At 36.0% G+C, this 21,251-nt stretch overlaps 1 protein-coding gene across 4 annotated transcripts in view; it reads right to left on the bottom strand.

The window, feature by feature from the left end:
* The window catches only part of LOC145678690 (short transient receptor potential channel 1-like), a 124,753-nt gene that overhangs the window by 75,038 nt on the left and 28,464 nt on the right, over window positions 1-21,251 (bottom strand). For all 4 annotated transcript variants that reach the window (XM_081749092.1, XM_081749093.1, XM_081749091.1 and 1 more), the window contains exons 4-5: window positions 13,049-13,275; window positions 2,354-2,499 (exon numbers count right to left, since the gene is read on the bottom strand). In XM_081749092.1, coding sequence (XP_081605218.1) covers window positions 2,354-2,499; window positions 13,049-13,275 — 373 coding nt within the window. The remainder of the gene's footprint in view (window positions 1-2,353; window positions 2,500-13,048; window positions 13,276-21,251) is intronic.

Here is a 21,251-nt window from a genome sequence, read left to right as displayed (position 1 = left end):
GTTAATTACATCGAAATAAAACTTTTTGGTATCTAAATAAAATTGGAAACACAAAACGTGTAGGTACGGAACTTTTTCTCTGTTCCGTTTCCCTATATTTCTTTCCCGTAGTGCTTCTTCCTTGTACCTTTTCCACTTTTTCTCAACTACTAGCCAAGCATCCATCATCGTTCACCATCAACTTATTTCTCCCCCATCCAAAACATATTACTTATAAATATAAAATTGAATGTACGATAAGACATGTTTCAAATATGAGAGATACTTCTCAAATACTGCAGGAATTTTTGTGATAGAACCTGGTATCACTGAATATAGTTATTAGACACCTAAGTCAAGTGTTCTAGTAGTGCGATTTTTTTTTTAACCAGAAGCATCATTTTCGTATTTGCTTGCGGGAAAGGGAACGACTAGCTGAAATAAGTAGAATTTTAATTGTTCATTATTATACAGGGTGATTTTTTTAAAACTCACGGATTTAATTTTTGTCTAGAATTTCTAATTGAAGTTCAATTTTCATACAGTTTGTGGCAAATGATCAAGAAAAATGAGATATTTATGGGACTATGTTTACTTGTTTAAATTCATTCGGGGTAGTATCGACCACGCCTCAAGAAAAACAGCAAATTTTCACCTGTGTACCTTACAATTGGAATGAGGTTTTGAATTTTTGAAGCTAAATTCTAGAATAGAAATTAAGTATTAGTGGTAACACCCAAAACTTACATGTTGAATAGCGATAGCCGGTTTCTTGCCACAAACGACAGAGAGATTTCTTGGCCTAAGGAGTCGATAACTGGCATCTTCCATAACACTCGCCTGTGGGGTCCGATATTGTCCTGTCTCACTCAGAAGCAATCATGCTTCTTCCAATTCATTCACTAGCTACCATATTATGTTTCTGTCTGGGGCAGAACGTGAGGCAAATTTGTTCCTAAATGCCCTTTGCATAGCAGCAACAGATTCCGTTCTCCAAAATTTTTTGACGGTAAACTCATGTTGCTCCAAAGAGTACACTATTCTCACTGCGTTCTTATCAAACTCACACAGTAGCACAGAACTGTACAGCACAATTCCCATTACAACGACCCAGTTTCCTGTTTCTTATTGACCTTGGCGAGGTTGTAACGAAGAAAACTCAAATCTCCACACCACACCGCACATCATTCCAATACTGGAACACTGGCGAATATTTGCTGTTTTCTTGAGCGTGGCCGATATCACCCCGAATGAATTTAAAGCAGCAAACATAGTTCCATAAATCTCCCATCCTTCCTTGATCATTTGCTACAAACCGCATGAAAATAGGACTTCAGTTAGAAATTCTAGACCTAAATTAAATCTGTGAGTTTTTTAAATCACTCTATTATCATACTATTGATAAAAAAAAGTTACATAAAATTCAGGAGCATTTGCCTCCACTACTGCAACCCCAAAGAAGTCTTTGTTTTTAGATTGTATTTTTGCCATTTTACGATATAAATGCACGCATATCTTCAAAGTATGTTTATGTCATACAAATTCAAGCCCTATTTATGATATACAAACTTAGAAACAGTCTGTGACACCAAAATTATTAATATTCCATTGAAGAAATAAAGTCAGTGTTTGAACATGAACATCTTTTAGATAACACTAATTGTCATTTTTAACATACTGAAAAATATTGTGAAATGTTCTATGAGTAAACAAAAAGGACTAGAATAGAAATTGCCTAGAGTTTTAAAAATGTACCTGAGGTTCTGACATCCCCAATGAGTATATAGGGACAGAAATAGTCTTTGAACAGTGCTGGGATACTTTATACATTACCATTTACCATTTACAAGTCGTTTCTGCCAGTATACTCATTGGAAACATCAGATGTGGAGTATATTTTGAACACTCTTAAGCTAAATAGCTATTAAGCACTGTTCTAATGAAATTTAGACATTTTTTGTTCATTAATATAACATTTCAGGACATTTTTCAGCATGTTGAACAATGCTCAAAATTTATTTCTAACAAATGTTCGAACACTGGTTTATTTTTCCACTTTATTATTATTATTATTATCATTATTATTATAGTTTGAAGAATATTAATTTCTTAAATTATATTGTTCAATTCAGTTTTTTTTAGTTTAACTTCCCAAGTTTATGCTTCGAGGTTAAGGGAAACGATGATGATGATAATGAACGAAATAATGGGTTGAAGAAAGAGAAAAGAAACGGAACAACCCCGAGAAAACCCACGCACACGATGCTTGTCCGCCACAAAGCCCACTTGGGGTGAGCTGCTTTAACTCATTTGTATATACAACATATTGGAACTACAAAATAAGAAAGTGAAAAAAAAAAAAAAAGAAACATACAAGCTGTACATTAGGATGAGCGATAAATTCCTTTTGATAACAGTCCATCGCTAACAACAATCGAGGATAAATAAAACTTCCAGCCATATCTGAGCCTTCTTTCTGAGCGAGGATACGCTCAACCTCCTCTGCTTGTCGGCAACAACCTGGCAGCATAAAAGAAGACAATTAATATGTCTTTTATTACATGATTAAAGGTTATGATTGAAAATATGTTTGTACTGTTTGAACTACCTGCGACTAGAAACTTAAAATTTAGCGCGGCAAGAAATAAATCAATGTCTGGACAATTTTTGGACAATCATTGTTTAACATGTTCAAAATTATCCTAAAGTGTGCTATCAGTTAACAATAAATGTCTAGAAAGAATCCTAATAGTGGTTACTAGGAATCTCCCTAATAGTTTTCAAAATGCACCTGAAATTGTGTCCAATAAGTACACGAACAGAAATGACTTGTAAATGTATAAATGGTACTGTAAACTTTCCCAACAGCTTAAAAGTTGTTTCTAAGCCCATACACTCTTTAAGCACATCAGAAATTCAGATAGATTTTGAATACCCATAAACCAGTTCCGATTACCCTTTGTTAGGAGGCATTCTAATTTTTTTGCTCATGGACATGTTAAACAATGACCCAAAGTCGTTTCTAAATGCGTTCAAATCATGTTTAAACACTGCTTTCACAATACTTTTAGATAATTCCTGATAAAAAAATGTTTTTGAACGATATAGTGCTTCTATCTACCTACCTACATGGCGCAGTAGCCCCTACTCCCTCAGTTTTCACCTCCCTCAATCTCTATTAATCGCTACTCTTCGACATCTTTTTAATCCTAACAGCTGCTGTGCGAATGTAGTTCGTTTGTCTTCCCACTTTATTCTTCGTTTTCGTATTGGTCTTGTTTGATAGAATTTTTCGTCCATCGCCTTCTTTGCGATCTTATCTTGTGGCGTTTTCTGTACATGCTCTCCCCATTAGAGTTTCTGATTATTAATTCTTTATAAGCTCCAGCTTTTCGTATAATTCATATATCTAGTAGTTCATTCGTGATCTCCATTGTCATTTTCTTGAGTTGGGCCATATATTATTTGTAGTCTGTGAAAAAACCATCTTGTTCGATTTGAAGTTACATAAACTTGTAGTACGTAGTATATGTTCGTATTTTCTAATTTCTAGGTATTTCCAGTTCCCTTTCGCTATCTCCTCTCAAACATCTTTACAATCACATATTTGTATTCTTGTTGGTCTGCTTTAGTCTATAGTAGGATTCCAAGACGTCACAGCTTAACCACGACAATCCCAGATTTATACCATCTGTTACCTCAAAAATTGTTCAAAATTCTCAATGCCCCAGTTTTTCTCCAAAACATAAATTAATACCATTCGAGCGATATTTAAAAATACAGCTTTATTAATCATAATACTCAATTAACAGGAATAATCTACTCTTTTATTAGTCAGCGACACTCAACTGAGAAGAATAATCTATTTTTTTATTAGTCATCGATATTCAACTGATAGGAATAATTTATTCTTTTATTAGTCATCGATACTCAACTGATAGGAATAATCTACTCTTTTATTAGTCATCGATACTCAACTGATAGGAATAATCTATTCTTTTATTAGTCATCGACACTCAACTGATAGGAATAATCTACTCTTTTATTAGTCATGACATTCAACTGAGAAGAATAATCTACTCTATTAGTCATCGACACCAAACTGATAGGAATAATCTACTCTTTTATTAGTCATCGATACTTAACTAATAGGAATAATCTATCCTCCGTCGCCCACGTTTGTTGAGAATTGATTAGTTCTGATATTTTAGCAAAAAGCAAGTGCATAACCATGACTATACGGTAAACTCGGTTTTTAGGTTGGAAATCTGGGCTATAGAGTATTCCGCAATATTGCAAAAATAGCTGTGTAATCAGGGGTGTGGAATGAGACCATACGCAATACCGAGTCTGATTTTTTTCGGATTGATATAAAGTTGAAAGAATACAGAATCAGCCAGAAAGATGTATACACTGCTTAAGAAAAAAACGTATATATCATATTTCTTAATTACATTTAATTATTGTTCAAACATGTGTTACAAACCTTCATGTGCAAATTTCGTAGGCGACTTCTGTGGTGACATTTCAAACTTTTTCAGCACGAGAGCCGACGGAGCAGGACTTGTTGCTGAAGGTGTTCTCCCGATCTTCCTTTGTGAATACCGCAACTCGTTCCATGCGACTCAAACTTGTCAACAATGCGTTTGATTATCAGGCGGGTTGGTGGTTCAGTACCAAACTCTCCTCTCCACTGTCGCTGCACTTCGATTTCATTACAAAACCTATTAATACTTATGCTGCTCGAACATCAAGCGTGCACCTGCCATTTTCTTATCTCACTAGCCATGCTGACAGTACCGACATCTGTTGAGCGAAAAACCGTGCTACAACATAATTAACTGGAAAAATTGGCAATGCCGACATCTGTTGGGTAAAAAGCCAAACCACAACATACTTAAACTTCAGAACAATTGTCAACGCCAGTATCCTGATGCAGGATGACAAAGAATGTATACATTTTACTGGCGAACTCTATACATCAGTTCAAAAAATCAATGTTGAAAACTACAGTATGCCTTCCAATAATGAGCACAAATACGATCGAAAGTTATCATATGTTACAATAAAGTCACATCTTAGAGTAAAAAGTAGAACAAAACCGTCCACGTTGTAAAATGTAGTGCTTATGCATTGATATCAATATTTTTATCAATGGAAAACGACAATAAGGACATTTGAAATTTATAAAGGTAAGTTACGCATAAGTTCCAGAGAATATTTGCCAATTTTCAGTTTTTAACCTTTTGAAAATTTAGGATGTAAGCCAATACATCCTTCCTGAAATTTCGTGGATGTGCGTCATAGTACTTACGTCCTATGAAAGAGAAGTGACACATATATCAATCCACAAGACCATATGATCATGAAGGCCCGAAGGTGGGGGCAGTATGGGGCCCGGGCCCCCTCTGACCTATGAAAACAACTTAAATTTCTTAAGATTTTCTTAATACAAATAAAAAAATACCAAACGTAATATAGGGAGATGGCCCCTCCCAAGAATTTTTTTTCGGACGCCCATGCATATGATGCAATAAAAGTTCATCAAAAGGATAAATGAGGTCAACATCCTCACAAATTTCATTTTTAAGCAATTTTGTACCTATGAAACGGGAAAAGGTGGACCACCCAAATTTTAATTCAGGATCCTATACAATTCTGCTATTTTTTAAATTTTGGCCATTTCCAAAATTTAACAAGTGGATCATGGTACTTGCGTCCTCTGAAAGAGAATGGACCCACGTATTCATTCATAGGACCAACCACATACCATGATAAACCCTCATCTTAGGCTAGCTATACACTATGAGATAAATTCTAGGAAATATCTTAGATTTATCTTCGGATAATTGTTACAACATATCTCGTAGGAAATCCCACCCTTTCGTGCCGTACAGGTGAATATTTCTCCTGTCGGATCGAATGACGTTGCGAGATGTTGGTCCATCGTGCATTGGGATAACAAAAAGAAATGGCGCCTACAGTTGAACAAGCAATTGGTAGTGTGGGAATAGTGTTAACAACCCTAGTGTTACAGCAAACAGAAAAAATAGACGCCATTGGACAAAACCGTGGCTGTTTCATACCTCATCTGTCCCTGCACACTCTTCATTTTATCGAATATTTTTGCTCTTTCATCCACATACGATCGCCGTAGGTGATTAAATTTCTGTTTTACATCCTCCGAAGAGATGCCAGGTATCATAACGCATACTCGGCTGGCCGAGAGAAAACATTTTTTTTCACTTTCTCTCACCTGATGTCGCTTAAATCGAAATCACAAATTTTATTTCCAAACTAGATCGTGCTCTAAACAAGAGAAATTTCATTGGATCGTTCAGAACATAGGAAATGACATGCGATCTGATGCCATACACTTTGAGATTTTGACTCCAGGAAAAATCGTAAAAGATTTCCTAGGATATATTCTATAGTGTACGGCAGGCCTTAGAGGATAAATTAAGTCAAAAATTTCCCAAATTTGATTTTTTTTTTCAATTTTGTATTAATACAATGGAACGAGATGGACTACACAAACTTTCAGAATGATTGAGTGCATAATTGTAATTTAATGGGGACATCAGCAGCGAGGCTATGTTTGTACGTGACGAAAAGGTCAATAACCAACAGGTGATCCACAGTAAACATCAAAATACAACTTCTAAAAATGTAAGGAGTCCTAGGAAATAAGAAATTAAAATATAATTATAATCAAGTCTCAGAAAGGCTAAAAGAATAAATAAAATATATAACATGTGACAAAGAAATAAGTCAAAATAATATATAGTTAGAACAAATTTAACTAAAAAGTCCCAGAATTATTCCAATCTTAGGATTAAGAGTGAGGATACAGTCACTAGAAAACACATTATCACCCAAAACCTGATTAAGGTTTTTAGATATTCCTAAATAATCTATGAGGTCTGAGTATCCTGAACATTCTACAAGAATGTATAGGATAATAAATCAGTAGGAAGATACACTCTTCAACATTACGGACATATAGCGCTAAGTGTGATATAAGAATGAATGAGATGAGAATATCTGATACGCGAGCGTGTGTAGATCATTTCGTCTCGGCGATATTACGCGACCACATCTACCAATTGATGAAAGTAGATTTTATTGAACGGAGTTTACTTTCATTAGCCTGGTTTAAGTAAGCTTGCCAATGCGTATCCGTTAGAAGAGATGGCTATGGAAATCTGAGCACGGAGAGAGAGCGCTCTAGTGTAACATCTGCCAATGTGGAGAATTAGGCTGCTGTATTAGCATGCTCGTCTCCTTGATGCCGACGTATGCCGGCACCCAACAGAAAATGACGACACAGTTCTGTTGCTAAGCTGATGGCATTTCTCGAAAATATCTTGCATAAAGGATGTTCAGTTAGGACATTTTGCAAGCTAGTATGTGTAATAACGCTTAATGGATCAGTGCAGATAAGTACGTGACACAGTGAAAGCTGAAGCGCGTGATCGAGAACTAGCTTAACTGCTGTTATTTCAGCATGAATATTGAATGCAAACCATTCAAACTAAATTCCGAACTGTTCTCGTCTCTGACGAAACATAGTAAACTGAATTGGAATACTGTTCCAGTAACATTACGAACTCTTGCTGGTATTCCTGGGTAGTTGGTTGGTACCTTTGACAATCAAAAATCATGTCATGATAAAAGAGCAAAAACATGTAATAAATAGAGCGACGGTCATGCAAATTCGTCTGTACTGCCTTTCATACCCAAGAATGTACCATAGGTGCGTAGCTGCAGGGTATGATGCATATTGGTCATAAATCTCACCATCATGCAACAGAAAGTTGCATGGATGGTCAGAAACACAAGGACACGGGATGTATAATTTCTAAGAAGTCTCTTACGTCGATGGGCTAATGGTGTTTTGTTCACTTCTGTATAAAGGCTAACAACAGAATTAGTACGGAAAGCACCAATAGTTAGCAAAATGTCCAGGTGATGAACAGTGTTAACTTGTTTATGTACGGATGAGCAAGTAGATGAATAAGCAATACAAACGTAGTCTAACTTGGACCGATTTAGATTACGACATATTCGCAAAACAATAATTGGATGAGCAAACTAAGTGCTGTGGAGAAGCACACAAAGCAAATTCTTAACTCGAAGGCAAGAGTATTTGAAGGGTAAGGGGCAAAAAACAAGGAATGTCCATGTATGTGCTTTTCCGGGTGCTTTGTCCTATCTGTTGGTGATTCTTGGTACTATTTGAGTGTATATGCCATGCATGCGTAGATGTAAAAATGTCCATGTAAAAAGGGACAAAATATGTAACTAACCCTATTCTTCTTACGCTGTTTTCAATATTAAATCGCAGTTTTCTCGAAAATGCAGTTTTGTGACATTCCTTCTTTTTTCCCTTACCCTTCATTTAAGGTTCCGAATGTGTGGTACTCGCTTTTAGCAACGATCAAAAGTCAAACCAAAAAATCGCACCTTGTCAACTAATACGAGACATGTGCCACCGATATACAAGTCCAGATCAACGAGGCAAGTTTGTTGGCGGTAAAAGTGCATACATTGAGTTTTCTGGCCCCAAAACCGAAAGCCGTCTCTTTTTGTCAAACGAGACAACTTAATGTGAGTTGAAGCTGTTAATTAGTACTGCGAAGGTATGTAAATAACTAGATCGTCGACGTACAGATGAGCGGATATAAGAGCGTGGATCTGAGATAGGACACTATTCAAGGTTACGGCAAAGAGTGTGATGCTCAGAACATCAGTGGGAAGCAGTTATATAACGGGCCTGCAGGACCAACAATGAATGAGGTCCACGACAAAAAAAGGCCAATTTAAATGTATAATATTAACTTCATTGTTACTATGTTAAAATCCAATTTTCAAGTTTAATATTTCACACTTTTTCCTCCATATTGTTCTGTAGTCCCCTATATTTTCAGGTTAGTGTTTTTAAAGCCATTTAACTTATAGCGAACACTCTGTATGGAGACGAAATAATAAACAGAAAGCCTTGACAACCTAATATATAAAAGCGGACGTCAGTTTCTATCTAATTGCATCACGCACTAATTACTGGACCAATTTAAATAATAGGGTCTACTTGCATGACTATCTCCGTCCAAGAATTTTATACTGTTAAATTGATTAAAATTCATGTCCTAAGGGAGAATGGGAGTCATAATTTATACGGAAAATTGAATAATCGTAATATAATAATCTAAAACGACCGATACTAGTGTCCAATCCATAATTTCCGATGCCAGTGAGATGAATAGTGACACTCCAGAGGATGAAAGTGAAAGTCATCCCCCATCGAAATGAAGGTGAGGGATAAAGGTGAAAGGAGTGACGTTATGGATTATTATCATTATATTTTTATTGTAATACGTACCCTAAAAAGGGAAAGGGTTCCAAAGTATGTGAGTGAATCGAAAACGACAGATATTAGTGACCAATCCATACTTTTCGGGATCGTTGAGATGAATAGTGATACTTCGATGCCATTTAAGTCTTCCTTTTCTCGGCATGATGAAGGCATGGGTGAAAGGAGACATTAGGTTTTTTATCATTACACTTTCATTATAATTTATATCCTGAGCAAGATTGTCAGCAGCGGCTCGGAATGAACAGAAACTGTACTGAAATTTGCTCAAGAGAAAATTTGACTCCAAATGCGACACCAGTTACTTGCTCATAATGCGTTCAAAAAGTATACAAAAACAACTCGTGAAAGCAATGGGTCTGTTGCTCGCGGCAGTCGTTGCAGATTTATCTGGCTTTAAGATTGGAAGTATTAGGACCTCACGCCATCGAAGTGGGAAAGTCCAGATGCAATTGAGCAACGTTATGTGAGCTCTGTATCGCGAGTGACATTGTGAAACGTTTCGTAAGATATACGATCACCATCTGGTGCAGTGTTGAATAACTCACGTAAAGCAGAGTGTGAACGGGGCGTTATCATTCTCATCATTAACAATATGGAAATTTAACGGAGTTCACTCGATGCGAGTACGAAAGTAATTAAACTCATCAGAATAGTGTTTAGATTGTATGCGGTGGAATAGTGGATGATATGTAATATTTCTAGTTTTGAGCCTTCCATTACTTAATAAGGTAACGGACACGAGCACGCAGAATGTAAAACTGATGTAGATTCTCAGCTATGTGAAGCGGACTGAAAGTGGCAAGGGAGGAGACGAGCAAAGGGTAGCCTCATGGATATCTTCGGACCACCATTGTACTCGCGGTCGTAAACCATCGGCTCCGCATTCTGGATTGGAACGACGTGCAGCAATGGATAATTCCCTTTGCTATCTGTTACTGCTGTGACCTGGTCTTCTATTACTCTCTGCTCAAATTGTTCTACACAATAGCTACAGACATCAGCAAGAGAATGAAACTCACTCAATTCCCGGAATGACAGTCACTCAGCACTATTTAACCTAAACCGTTTAATGTGATTCAGATTCACAACAGACAGATCTATAATGAACATCGGGAAATAATAACTGCCACAGAGATATGGGTATACACAGTGGTCGAAGTGAGGTAGTATGCGGTAGTATGCCACACTGCCTTTGGTTTTTCAGTGATGAAGACATACCACCTCTGGTTTTTATGATCAAGACATACTGTACCGTCACAGGAGAGTAGGTGCTAAATATCTTTAATACATTCATTTTTATACACAATAATTGACGAATAGCTGCACGTAAAAGGATTTTATTTCTTATATAGAAATAATTTCTAACAAGTAAGGTGACAACATCGACATTTTTGTTATCTTTTCCCTACCTTTTGTTTTTAAAATGAGGTGTCTTCAAAGAAGTTCATCTAGTTTATATTTCGATGCCATATTTAATTTTTTCTTTCGTGTGTATGTATGTGGGCCTATTGTCTTAATTCATATTAATGTCGTGTTTTGAGCATGAGCTGATTTAGGGGTTGTCTGCTGTGGAGCCCATTCTTCCGGGAGTTTGGAATACCCCTCAGTCGAGTGAGGGTTCGCGAACTTTTTCCGCAGGAAATTGTTCATATAAAGACACGGTTTTCAGCATTTTCGTGTATAATTCTCTATAATACAACATAGCGATATATATTTTAATTTTTACAGAAAGTTGTTGGCGAGGGATCAAAGTCTCCCTATGACCACTCCCCGTAACTAAAGAGAAACTCTCTAGTAGTTTTCAGTCATTATGTAAATAGAATATTTTAGGCAACATACGCTCACTGTATTTCAACATTTAGATAGACGGTACGTCGAAACAAAATCGTAATAAAACATACCGTCTCTGCTTTTCTCCCACATCGAACACATCCCAAGTTAATGAACCTGTGAGAAAGTTTTACACAGAAGAAGTTCAATATATGAGTATGTACCGAAGCCAGTAGAGAAGTGGGTAGGGTTTACGTCGTTAAGAACAACCATCCCACTCTCATCAAGAATGTCAGTAACCTGCGATCTTGATCTTCTATGTAGATAGAATCCCAAAATGTTACGGTATGTGTTTAAATCTCCGACGCTCTAGTTGATGGTAAAGCTAAAGTAGTCGGCTGCTGCAAATGCTTCAGATCGAGGAATACATAGCAAAAGAATCATCATAAGGCGAGTAAAGAATACCCTCGTTGCAACCTTAGTAAACTACAAACGATGTTAATATGCTTGGAACGAAATTGATCCTGTACGCCAATGGCAACACAACCAGCAGCTTGAACATCAGTGTGCCTATCATTTCTGAAAAGGGTGTAAGAAGCTAAAACAAAAGACTGTGTCAGCTTAAATTGCGTCTCCTGCAAGCAGATAATAGCTGGTTGGCAACTTTTACCCATGAAAAAGAACGAGATGAACCACCCAAACTTACAGAGGTACATACTCCAGTCCTATTTTACCATACCATATTTACAAATTTGGCAATTTTCAAAATTTAAGGGGCTCGCGCCAAATGGACTTTGTGGTAGACAAACACCGTGTGCGTGGGTTTTCTCGCTGTTCTCCCGTTTCCTATCACTCTCTTCATGTTACCATTTCATTCATTTGTCGTCATCACCGTCTCCATTAACCCACACGGCATAATCGTGAGATGTAAAACTCAAAGATTTTCAAAATTTAAAGGTTCTTATGGGTCCCTCCCAAAATTTAGGGATTTGGTCAAGAGGTCATTGATCTCTATGACGTCATGCCACATGGTCTGCTCAGCCAAACAGCAGAACTTGAGCAACTGACGCCCATACTACTTAGCATCTGTCATCCACTTTTAGTGAAAGTTGACCTATTACCTAATTAATTATCATAATTCAGCAATAAGCAAGTATACAACTATGAATATACTGTAAATTTTCATAGGATATTCCGATATTTTAGTTTAAACATCTGGGAGTCTAAACCTTAGCCTTGCAATGTATGACTTTATGGGAGACAATGGCTCAGTGGTAGAGCACTTACACTGGTGTCTGAGGTGCCTGGTTCGATGCCCGACCAAGTAAGTTTGTAGTAGACAACGTTATGTTCATGGATTTTCTAGAGATACTCCCGTGTCCTCCCACATTCGCCTTCCACCAATTCTTCCCTCATAATTCACTTGCCCTCATCATCCGTCTCCCGTAGCCTAAAAGGCATAATCGTGGGACGTTAAATTGAAAGATTTCATTTCAGTTGAGTGTATGTGTGTGTGTGATTCAGGAGAGTACATGCAAAGGCTTATCAGATACCTGTGCCCACTAACGAGAGAATTTTAAACATTCTTGTGGTCAGCGACACTATTCAGTGTGGGTAAAGTAAACACATGAAGTTTGAACATTTTTTAGAAAGAATATTATTGCCAATATGGCACAAGATGCATTGAAGGGTTAATTGTTCCATATTTAATCTTTTTAAGTGCAAATTATTTTTGGACAACACAATACTAATAACATTAGTAATATTTAAAATTTTACACAAATTAGCGATAAATACTATATTTGAAATGTGTATTCATAAAGTTGCATTCCTACCAATAGAACTAAACGCAAGTAATTTACATAAAGGGTATCATTTTAGAAGAAAAGTAGAAATCTACGCTAGATTTACCAGTTTACTAACCTATAAAATCCGCTGCGAACTCACGAAGTTTACGTTGTAATTCTAGGTATTCACTTCTAAACTCTTCGTAATATGTCGCACACATATTCAAATCCCTTGTTAACTCAAATGCAACTAAAAGTGGGTCGATTGTACTTTGGAAAATAAATGCTGGATTTGAAAGAGCCTTGTACATATTGAGTTTAGCGTAAGCTCTTGCTAGCATGCTTTCTTCTCCCTCTCCTGGCCTGCGAGGGACAAACAATAGTTACTTAATAAACATATATAACATTATCAATAATACAACTGTGGATTCTTTCTCGAGTTCTTAAAGTCCTATAGACAAAAATGGCACCCGTAAAAAAGTTCCAAAAAACAAACTATTAAAACATATGACTTTTAAAACCTGAGAAAACGCAATCAAAACCTCGATCAGATATAAGGGGCAGTCCACATATTAGGTAACACTGTTTTTGACCAATTTTTACACCCTCCCTCCCCCTTGTCACACTTCATAACGCAAGGCCGAATCCCTCCCCCCTTTGTTACGTAACACTTTTGGATTTTAGTTTTTTTTTCAATTTGGTTAATTTTGGGAGTTATTTCTAATAGTAGAATTTTTTATTACAAAATGCTTGTATTCTGTATACATTACTTTTCTTGCCTACAAATCCAAGTATTAAAAATGGTAGAAACCTAATAATGTTTGAACCTCATAAGGTTGTTTAATTAACCAGTCTTAATTCTTCGAAATTGCATACTGTCGTTTTCCCAAGCAGATCGCACTCATCCTTTTAGGACACCGATGAGTGGCAAGGAGGAAATAATGCAGGAAGATGCAGTTGGAAAAGGATCTAAAGAACTGATATCCACCTTTTTTCCAGGATCCAGGATGCTTCGTGTATTTGAAGTTCGCTAGTGTCGACGATACAAAGTTCTCTTCCTCGTTGACCTCTGATTCAAAGTGGATGCACACGTGAAGGAGCAAGGACATCTCGTTTGTGTACAAGCTTTCGAGCGTCTTCTTTGGAATTTGGACTTCAGTTTACCCCTTTTCAAATTCTTCTTGTTCTAAATCAAGTGCCAGAATGCGAATAAACTCGATTTCTCCAGAAATATTCAAATTCAAAAATTAATTTTAAACATCAGTATGAGATGAATATCCAACGGGTAAGGTTTTTAATAGGCTACCTTATTTTGCTCTGGAGATTGTGGATCGTTCCGTCACAGAAAATATTATTTCACGAAAAAGAGTATGTTTCACATGCGAAACTCCTTAGAAGAATGAGTGGGAAAAGATTCAAATCAGAAGTTTTAAATAACATTCTCAGAAATAACGTTACGAGTAGAAAGGCGTGTACATTTTCTAGTGGTGGTTACGATCACTAACAACTAACTCCAGAAAAGTGTGTGCTGTAAATGCAATGCTTCTACAGCCAAAAAATGGAATTTTATTGTATTGTAATACACGCATGGTTCGTCACCATTCATGCTGGTGTCTACTAGCGTCTTCGAATCTCTTGTGCGTGATTCAATTTATATAAGAACTGAATAATATTATTTGTTTAAAATATTGTGTATAAGCCTAAAATAAAAATAAAGATTATAGCAAAAAATGAGTTATGTAACGAACATGTATAGGTAAACCCCTTCCTTCCCAATTGTCTCACTTCGTAACGCAAGGCAGAACACCCTCCTCCTTTGCCGCGTTACGTAATATGTGTACGACCCCTAAAACAAAATAAGTTATCAAAATAAAAAATAAAATGAAAATAAGAACACAAGTTCTTAAAAAGTTAAATAACAACTAGAAAAGTAATAATAATAATAATAATAATAATAATAATAATAATAATAATAATAATAATAATAATAATAATAATAAATAAAGGAAGCAAAAAATAAAACAAAAAGATTTAGAAAACTAACAGCTCCAATTTCATGAATAAAAGTGAAAATGCGGTAACTAAAAACATTTCTCCTAAACTTAGCTAACAGTCCTAAACTTTCTCTGGAATCTGAATATTCTGGAACATTCTATAAGAATGTGCGAATACACAGTAAGACGATACAGTTTTCAAAATACGGAAGGGTTGAATATAGATTAGTATTGGTAATACGGAATCAGTATATTCTAGGAATATGTGAGATGGGAGTATCCGATATCCAAGTACGTCGGAACACTTCTTGCCAACGATAGTATCGCACAACTTATATTCGTGCTGTAACTATAGAGGAGATTCATTTAAATCTATTTATTCTTGCGTCTCATATTTTTAATAGAAACTTTCAACGCTATAGAATTGTCATTTTGTGTATTTTCATCTTAAAGGTTTTGCGCATAACTTGAAGAATTGAGATTCCTTTTAATCCTAATGCAGAAGCTTTATTGACAAAAGTATTTGATGCTTGACGCATTCTTTTCACATTACCTGTTGATACGGTAGACTTGCCACTTCGCGATAAATCTCCACCTTTTATATACGTACATTTTTTAAATAAATATTTAATACAGGGTGATGTTTGACTGACTGTAGTATTTGTAATTCTGGACAAAAGTTTCGATAGAGTAACACTGTATAACCTGAGAGGGTGGATAATGGTCACTGAACTTAGCATCGTTACACTATGCATACCAGTGCATGAGTGGCTGAACTAAACATTCACGATTCGTTGGATCGGTCAACGTGGGTTTGTGGAGTGGCCAGCTTGATCTCCCGATTTAAGCCACCACCTGATCTTTTCTTATGGGCTGTTTTAAAGGACAAAATGTATCAACATCTTATACGCAATTTGGCTGAACTACAGGAAGGTATCACAGGAGAGTTCCACAGGATACCAGTACGGATATGTCAAGCTCCTTATTACAACGTTGTTCTTTGTTTCTAGGCATGTATCGATTTGTATGGTGCATTGGTGGAACATGCCATGGAGAACGGAGATTAAGGTTAGTGTAAAGGGACAAGTTTTGCCGATAGATGTCACTACAGTCTTCCTATCTCTCCCATGTATTTTTTACCTTTCACGACAATTTACAATTTCTTTTATAAATTTCAACCTAGAGACTTCAAATTTTTAGAGAAGGAACTTCATAACCTATTAAAGGGAATAATTCGTGCCGATTTTTTATTTAGAATTTTCTTCATTGTTGAAACAGTTTCATTGTTAAAGATTTGGATATCCATTTGAACAATCAAGCCATTTCAACAATGAGGAAAATTCTAAATAAAAAATCGGCGCGGATTATTGCCTTCGATAGATTATGAAGTTCCTTTTCTAAAAATTTGAAGTCCGTAAGTTGAAATTTGTAAGAGAAATCATGAATTTTCGTGAAAGATAAAAAATACATGGGAGAGATACGAAGAATATAGTGCCATCTATCGGCAAAACTTGTCCCTTTAAACCAACCTTAAAATTCTTGTAAGGAAAGGTATGAGAGTAATGTGTTTATCTTTAATTTTATGTTCAAATTATGTTTCTACTTTCTTTACCACAGTCTTTGAAGCACCATGTACATAATTATGGGCCATCCTGTACATCTCCTTCTCATCTGACGTTTTCTTTACGTACTCTCGTTATACTATCTGCTTAGTTGCTTACAGTACCAAACTAATGCATTATCAAATAGGAACAGTAAATTTACTTTATAAAATTAGACGACTTAACTTTGAATTACCAGAATTTTTGATAATAACTACTATCTTCATCGGCGTGATTATTTATAGTATCAACTGCTATTCCAGTTCACATTTACCTCGGCTTCAACATTAACCTCATTGACTGCACCAGTAGGTGCAGATATACTACTCGGTTTCCTTCTAAGCGCATGTAAATATTACGAAATCCATTAAAAAGGTATATAGTCACTTTTACAATATCTGGATGCTAAATATATTATTATATTAAGTTCCACTTTGTACTTCTTTCATTGAAATACACTACAGATAATAATAACACAAGAGTAGGTAACTGAAGTGTGTGCAAAGAATAAATTGATTTTAAAGAACTATTTTTTTTTTATTTTGCACTGAATAATCTCCTTTCGAGTTCAGAATTCATGAGCAGTAAATTTGTACCTACCACTAAAGTTACTGAATTTAATGGTGAAACCAACAGATGTGCAGTATAGTGTAGAACAGTACTTGATCTTAGAAATTATCACCACCGATAAGGATACTAGTTACTACCTACCAAAACTTACGGTAATTCAATGTCAAAACGTATTATTTTAGAAAGTAAGTTTGAAGTTTTGTTAAGTCTCCAAAATTATTTGAAATTAAATTTCAATAAGCCACCTTCACATAAATTGAAGTCATTATCATTTTCATGGTTAATGGTTTTGGTTTGGTCTGTTTAACGTCTCATGATTATGCCTGGGAATCTAAGGGAAACGTGGATCTACTGATTATAGTGGAATCCGAACCACTTTTTTCGTTCAACTGTACTCCGATCGGGAATCAAACCCGGGACCACACACCAAAGGCAAGCGTGCTAGCCACTAGGGCAAGTGAGGATCCATCGTTATGGTGTTTATATTTAGTTCTCCACACTTCAAGTCTTCGTGAGTTATAGCTTTGAAATTGTCTTATGTATTTACTTGTTTTGAAAAATAAAAGTTACAACAGAACTATGGCGGTACAGAAAGATCTGGATTGACCCTCATTATATTATAATTGTTTTAAACTTAATTGTTCACTAAAAATGTCACTAATGTCCATACATGATAGCAAACTACTTATCTGATTTTAAAAAAAACTACTTAATGTGGAGAAGTTCAAAATTTGCAAACATTTTATAAAAACGTGTAGTATTTCTGATTATACACTTTTAATAGTTGTGGGCGCAATGATGGCGCTCTGAAGTCATTTTAAACACGTACTAATTAATATAAGGAAAGTGGCACATCGTAAAACAATGTTGTCAGATGCAAATAATTTGTAAACCTATGCTTCACTTTAGAGGTTTCTGAACTGAATTAATTAAACATTCCTTTACTATAGTGAACTAACATGAGGAAGATGCTATAGCAGATTTCAGATGAGAAACGACACGGCCTTGAGTTGGCTTCACACGGCGTCCAATTGGCATTGAGCGGTGTTGACAGTTCGCGACAAGCAGTTCTGCACGCTGTCTTCTCGCGCTACTGCGAATCTTGACAATATCAGAGGCGCTACTTAGAAATATTGTACTAGCACATTAACTGTTCACTTTACCAAGTAGAGAAAAGAATTACGAACAAATACGTGAAAACTACATCTTTCTATGTCAACTGGTTGTCATGATAGACGCTTTGAAAGGTTTCCATATAAAACAATTAGTAAAACGAGCGTTGAGTCCCGCGTCTAATTTCCAGTGGATTTTGTTTCGATTTGCAAATAGAACTCACAACTTTTATTACAGGATAATCAGGGGTGTAGCCAGCAGGTTGTTCTAGGAGAATATTGCTTTCAGGGGGAGGCAAGCTTTTCACATATTAAAAGCAGAACAAATTACCTCTTTCACAACATGAAAGCATTTTAACTCACCATACATACATACATACATACTATGCGCATATTATATTTTCACAATGCTTCCTTATCAAAAGACGGATCTTGACAGTACTGAAGTTAAAAACCGGAGTGTAAAAGATGAATCAATAAGCTATTCATAAGAAAATAAATGCTGTTTATAGCAGTCTGTTTATCTGACTGTGTTTATGTAGTTTAAAATACTAAAAGGAAAAAAACTCGAGAAAATATTAACTCCGATATTATTATGCAATAATATAGTAGTGAGTTCACAGTGCACCCAGTTAGGGAAATGAGAATATAAAGCATATGATTAATTTTAGTTGCTTCAATTAGGTATAGAAACCGTATTGATGATGATTGACTTTTTTTTTTATTTTCATATTTTATGATAAAGTCCTTCATTTGCGCTAACTGTTAAATAAGTTTATTAAACATATACCAGACGAACCTCATTTTGGAGCTGGAAATAGTTCGGAAAGACAGAGCCCCCTTTTCCCCCGTGGCTACATACCTTTGCAATCTGATTCATATACTGTATATACGCCTAACATCGTAAGAATAAAGCACGGGAAGTTTGTAATTTGTTTTGAAATTTACTTCAAGATAGACCCTTTCTTATTCGACAGAAGGAACGCAGTATGTTTTCTGTTTCCTTTTTTTCTTTCACTTTCCACTGCCTTATTATGCGCGACTTTTAACACCCTCTGTTACAGTCTATAAAAGCAATTTGTGTTTAAGAATCAAAACACAACTTTCTATCTTTTGTCTATTTTCCATTAAACATCACACATTACTATATCATTCTACAAACAAGACCAAAACCATACAAATTGACTGAATGTCCTCAAAAATTACAAATGTTACCGGTACACATTACTTCAACCTTTTCTATAGCTTCTGCCGCAACTACTACGTTCCATTACAGTCAAATGTTTTTAGACTTTTCACACTGTTGCCAGATACAAACTCCACATCCTCCCACCTTTTGATTTATGACAAATAAATCAAAACAAAATTACACTAAGTATCGTACAGGTATCTTCACCTTTCGACCTTTTCTTGTTGTGACAACACGTTCACCCTTTTCTTCAATTTTACCTAAAGTCAAGTTTTTAGACGGACATTCCTCTTCATCTTTCGCTTGCACAACACCTTCTTCGTTTTGAATAAAACTCACTTCCAAAGGGTACAACCGCTGAACAGGTCTTATAATTTCTCCACTCTCAGTCTTAATCCTAGCCACTCTTACAATATCATCCTTCCCAGGGAACACCTTTGTAACTTTTCCTAAAGGCCAGTCTAGTCTTCTCTTATTGTCACTTCCAACAAGTACAACGTCTCCTTCTTTTATTTCTCGACAAGTTTTCCTTCCGGTTTGCTTCAGTACTAACTGACTTAAATACTCACTACGAAATCTATCTCTCAATTGTGTTCTTATGTGCTGCAATCTTCTAAATCTTTTTGACTTGTCAACTGTCTCTATATGATCCAGATCAGGTACTCCTATCTCCAAATTATCTTGTAAAAACATAGCTGGGGTAATGGGTGTGAGATCGTTTGAATCTTCTGACAAATAAGTCAACGGACGTGCATTGATAACTGCTTCTATGTCCCACAACACTGTACTCAATTCTTCATAACTTAAAGACGCTCTACCCAACGTTCTACGAAGAAGCTTCTTGATCATTTGTATAATTCGCTCCCACCATCCACCCCACCAGGCAGCGGTAGGTGGAATGAACTTCCACTGTATTCTTTCTACTGATGAGTACAAAGAAATTTGTTCCCAGTCGATTAACTTAAAGAGATTATCTGCACCGACAAAATTCGTTCCATTATCAGAATAAATTACCTTCGACCTTCCGCGCCTGTCAATAAATCTCCTAAAAGCTGATAAAAAAAACTAGAGGTTGATAAAGACTACCAGTTCTAAATGCACTGCACGATAAACGGCACAAGTAAACAAGACAATCCAACATCTTTTCCCATCTTGAAGGAAGAGAGGCCCAGCTAAATCTACTCCGGTTATTTCAAAAACTAATGCATCTTTAACTCTGTCTTCTGGCAAGGAAGCTGGTGTAACATTAATATTTTTTGCATCATACCGTTTACATTTAACACATCTTCGAACAACAGAACTTATAGTTTTTCTCCCACGAAGAATCCAAAACCTTTCACGTAACTTTGTCAATAATACTTGAACTCCAGCATGAGATGATTTCAAATGTTCCTTCAATATCAACATCTTCACAACTTCATGCTCAGGTGGTAATACAATAGGACTCCGAAAATCATCTTCATCGAGTCTTCGTGCAATTTTAGTCTTTAACCTAATCAAACCTTCACCATCAACAAAAGTACACAATTGTTTCAAACGATCTGGTTCACTAACAGAACATTCTTTCTGAATAGTTCTCATTATAACTTTCTCACCTGATTCTATTTCAAATACCAATAGCTCACCGGTTAACCTTTCACTTTCTTTTGAACGACAATTATGGATAGAACGCAAGATCCATGCAACCATACGTATTAATTTCTCATAATTTGAAAAATATTGCATATACCATTTTGGCTCATTTGCAACACTTAATAAAACAACTGTTTTCAGTTTTTCATTATTTACTTCAAGCGCATTTGGTTTCATATCAGTTTTCGGCCAGAATTCTTCCGTCTGCCGTAACCAGTCAGGTCCTTCCCACCATTTACTC

This window comes from Thermobia domestica, chromosome 2 (genome assembly GCF_964235325.1).
Source record: "Thermobia domestica chromosome 2, izTheDome1.hap1.1, whole genome shotgun sequence".
Lineage (NCBI taxonomy): Eukaryota > Metazoa > Arthropoda > Insecta > Zygentoma > Lepismatidae > Thermobia > Thermobia domestica.
The sequence above is the reverse complement of the archived record's forward strand: the minus strand, read 5'-3'. Positions and strand labels throughout refer to the sequence as shown.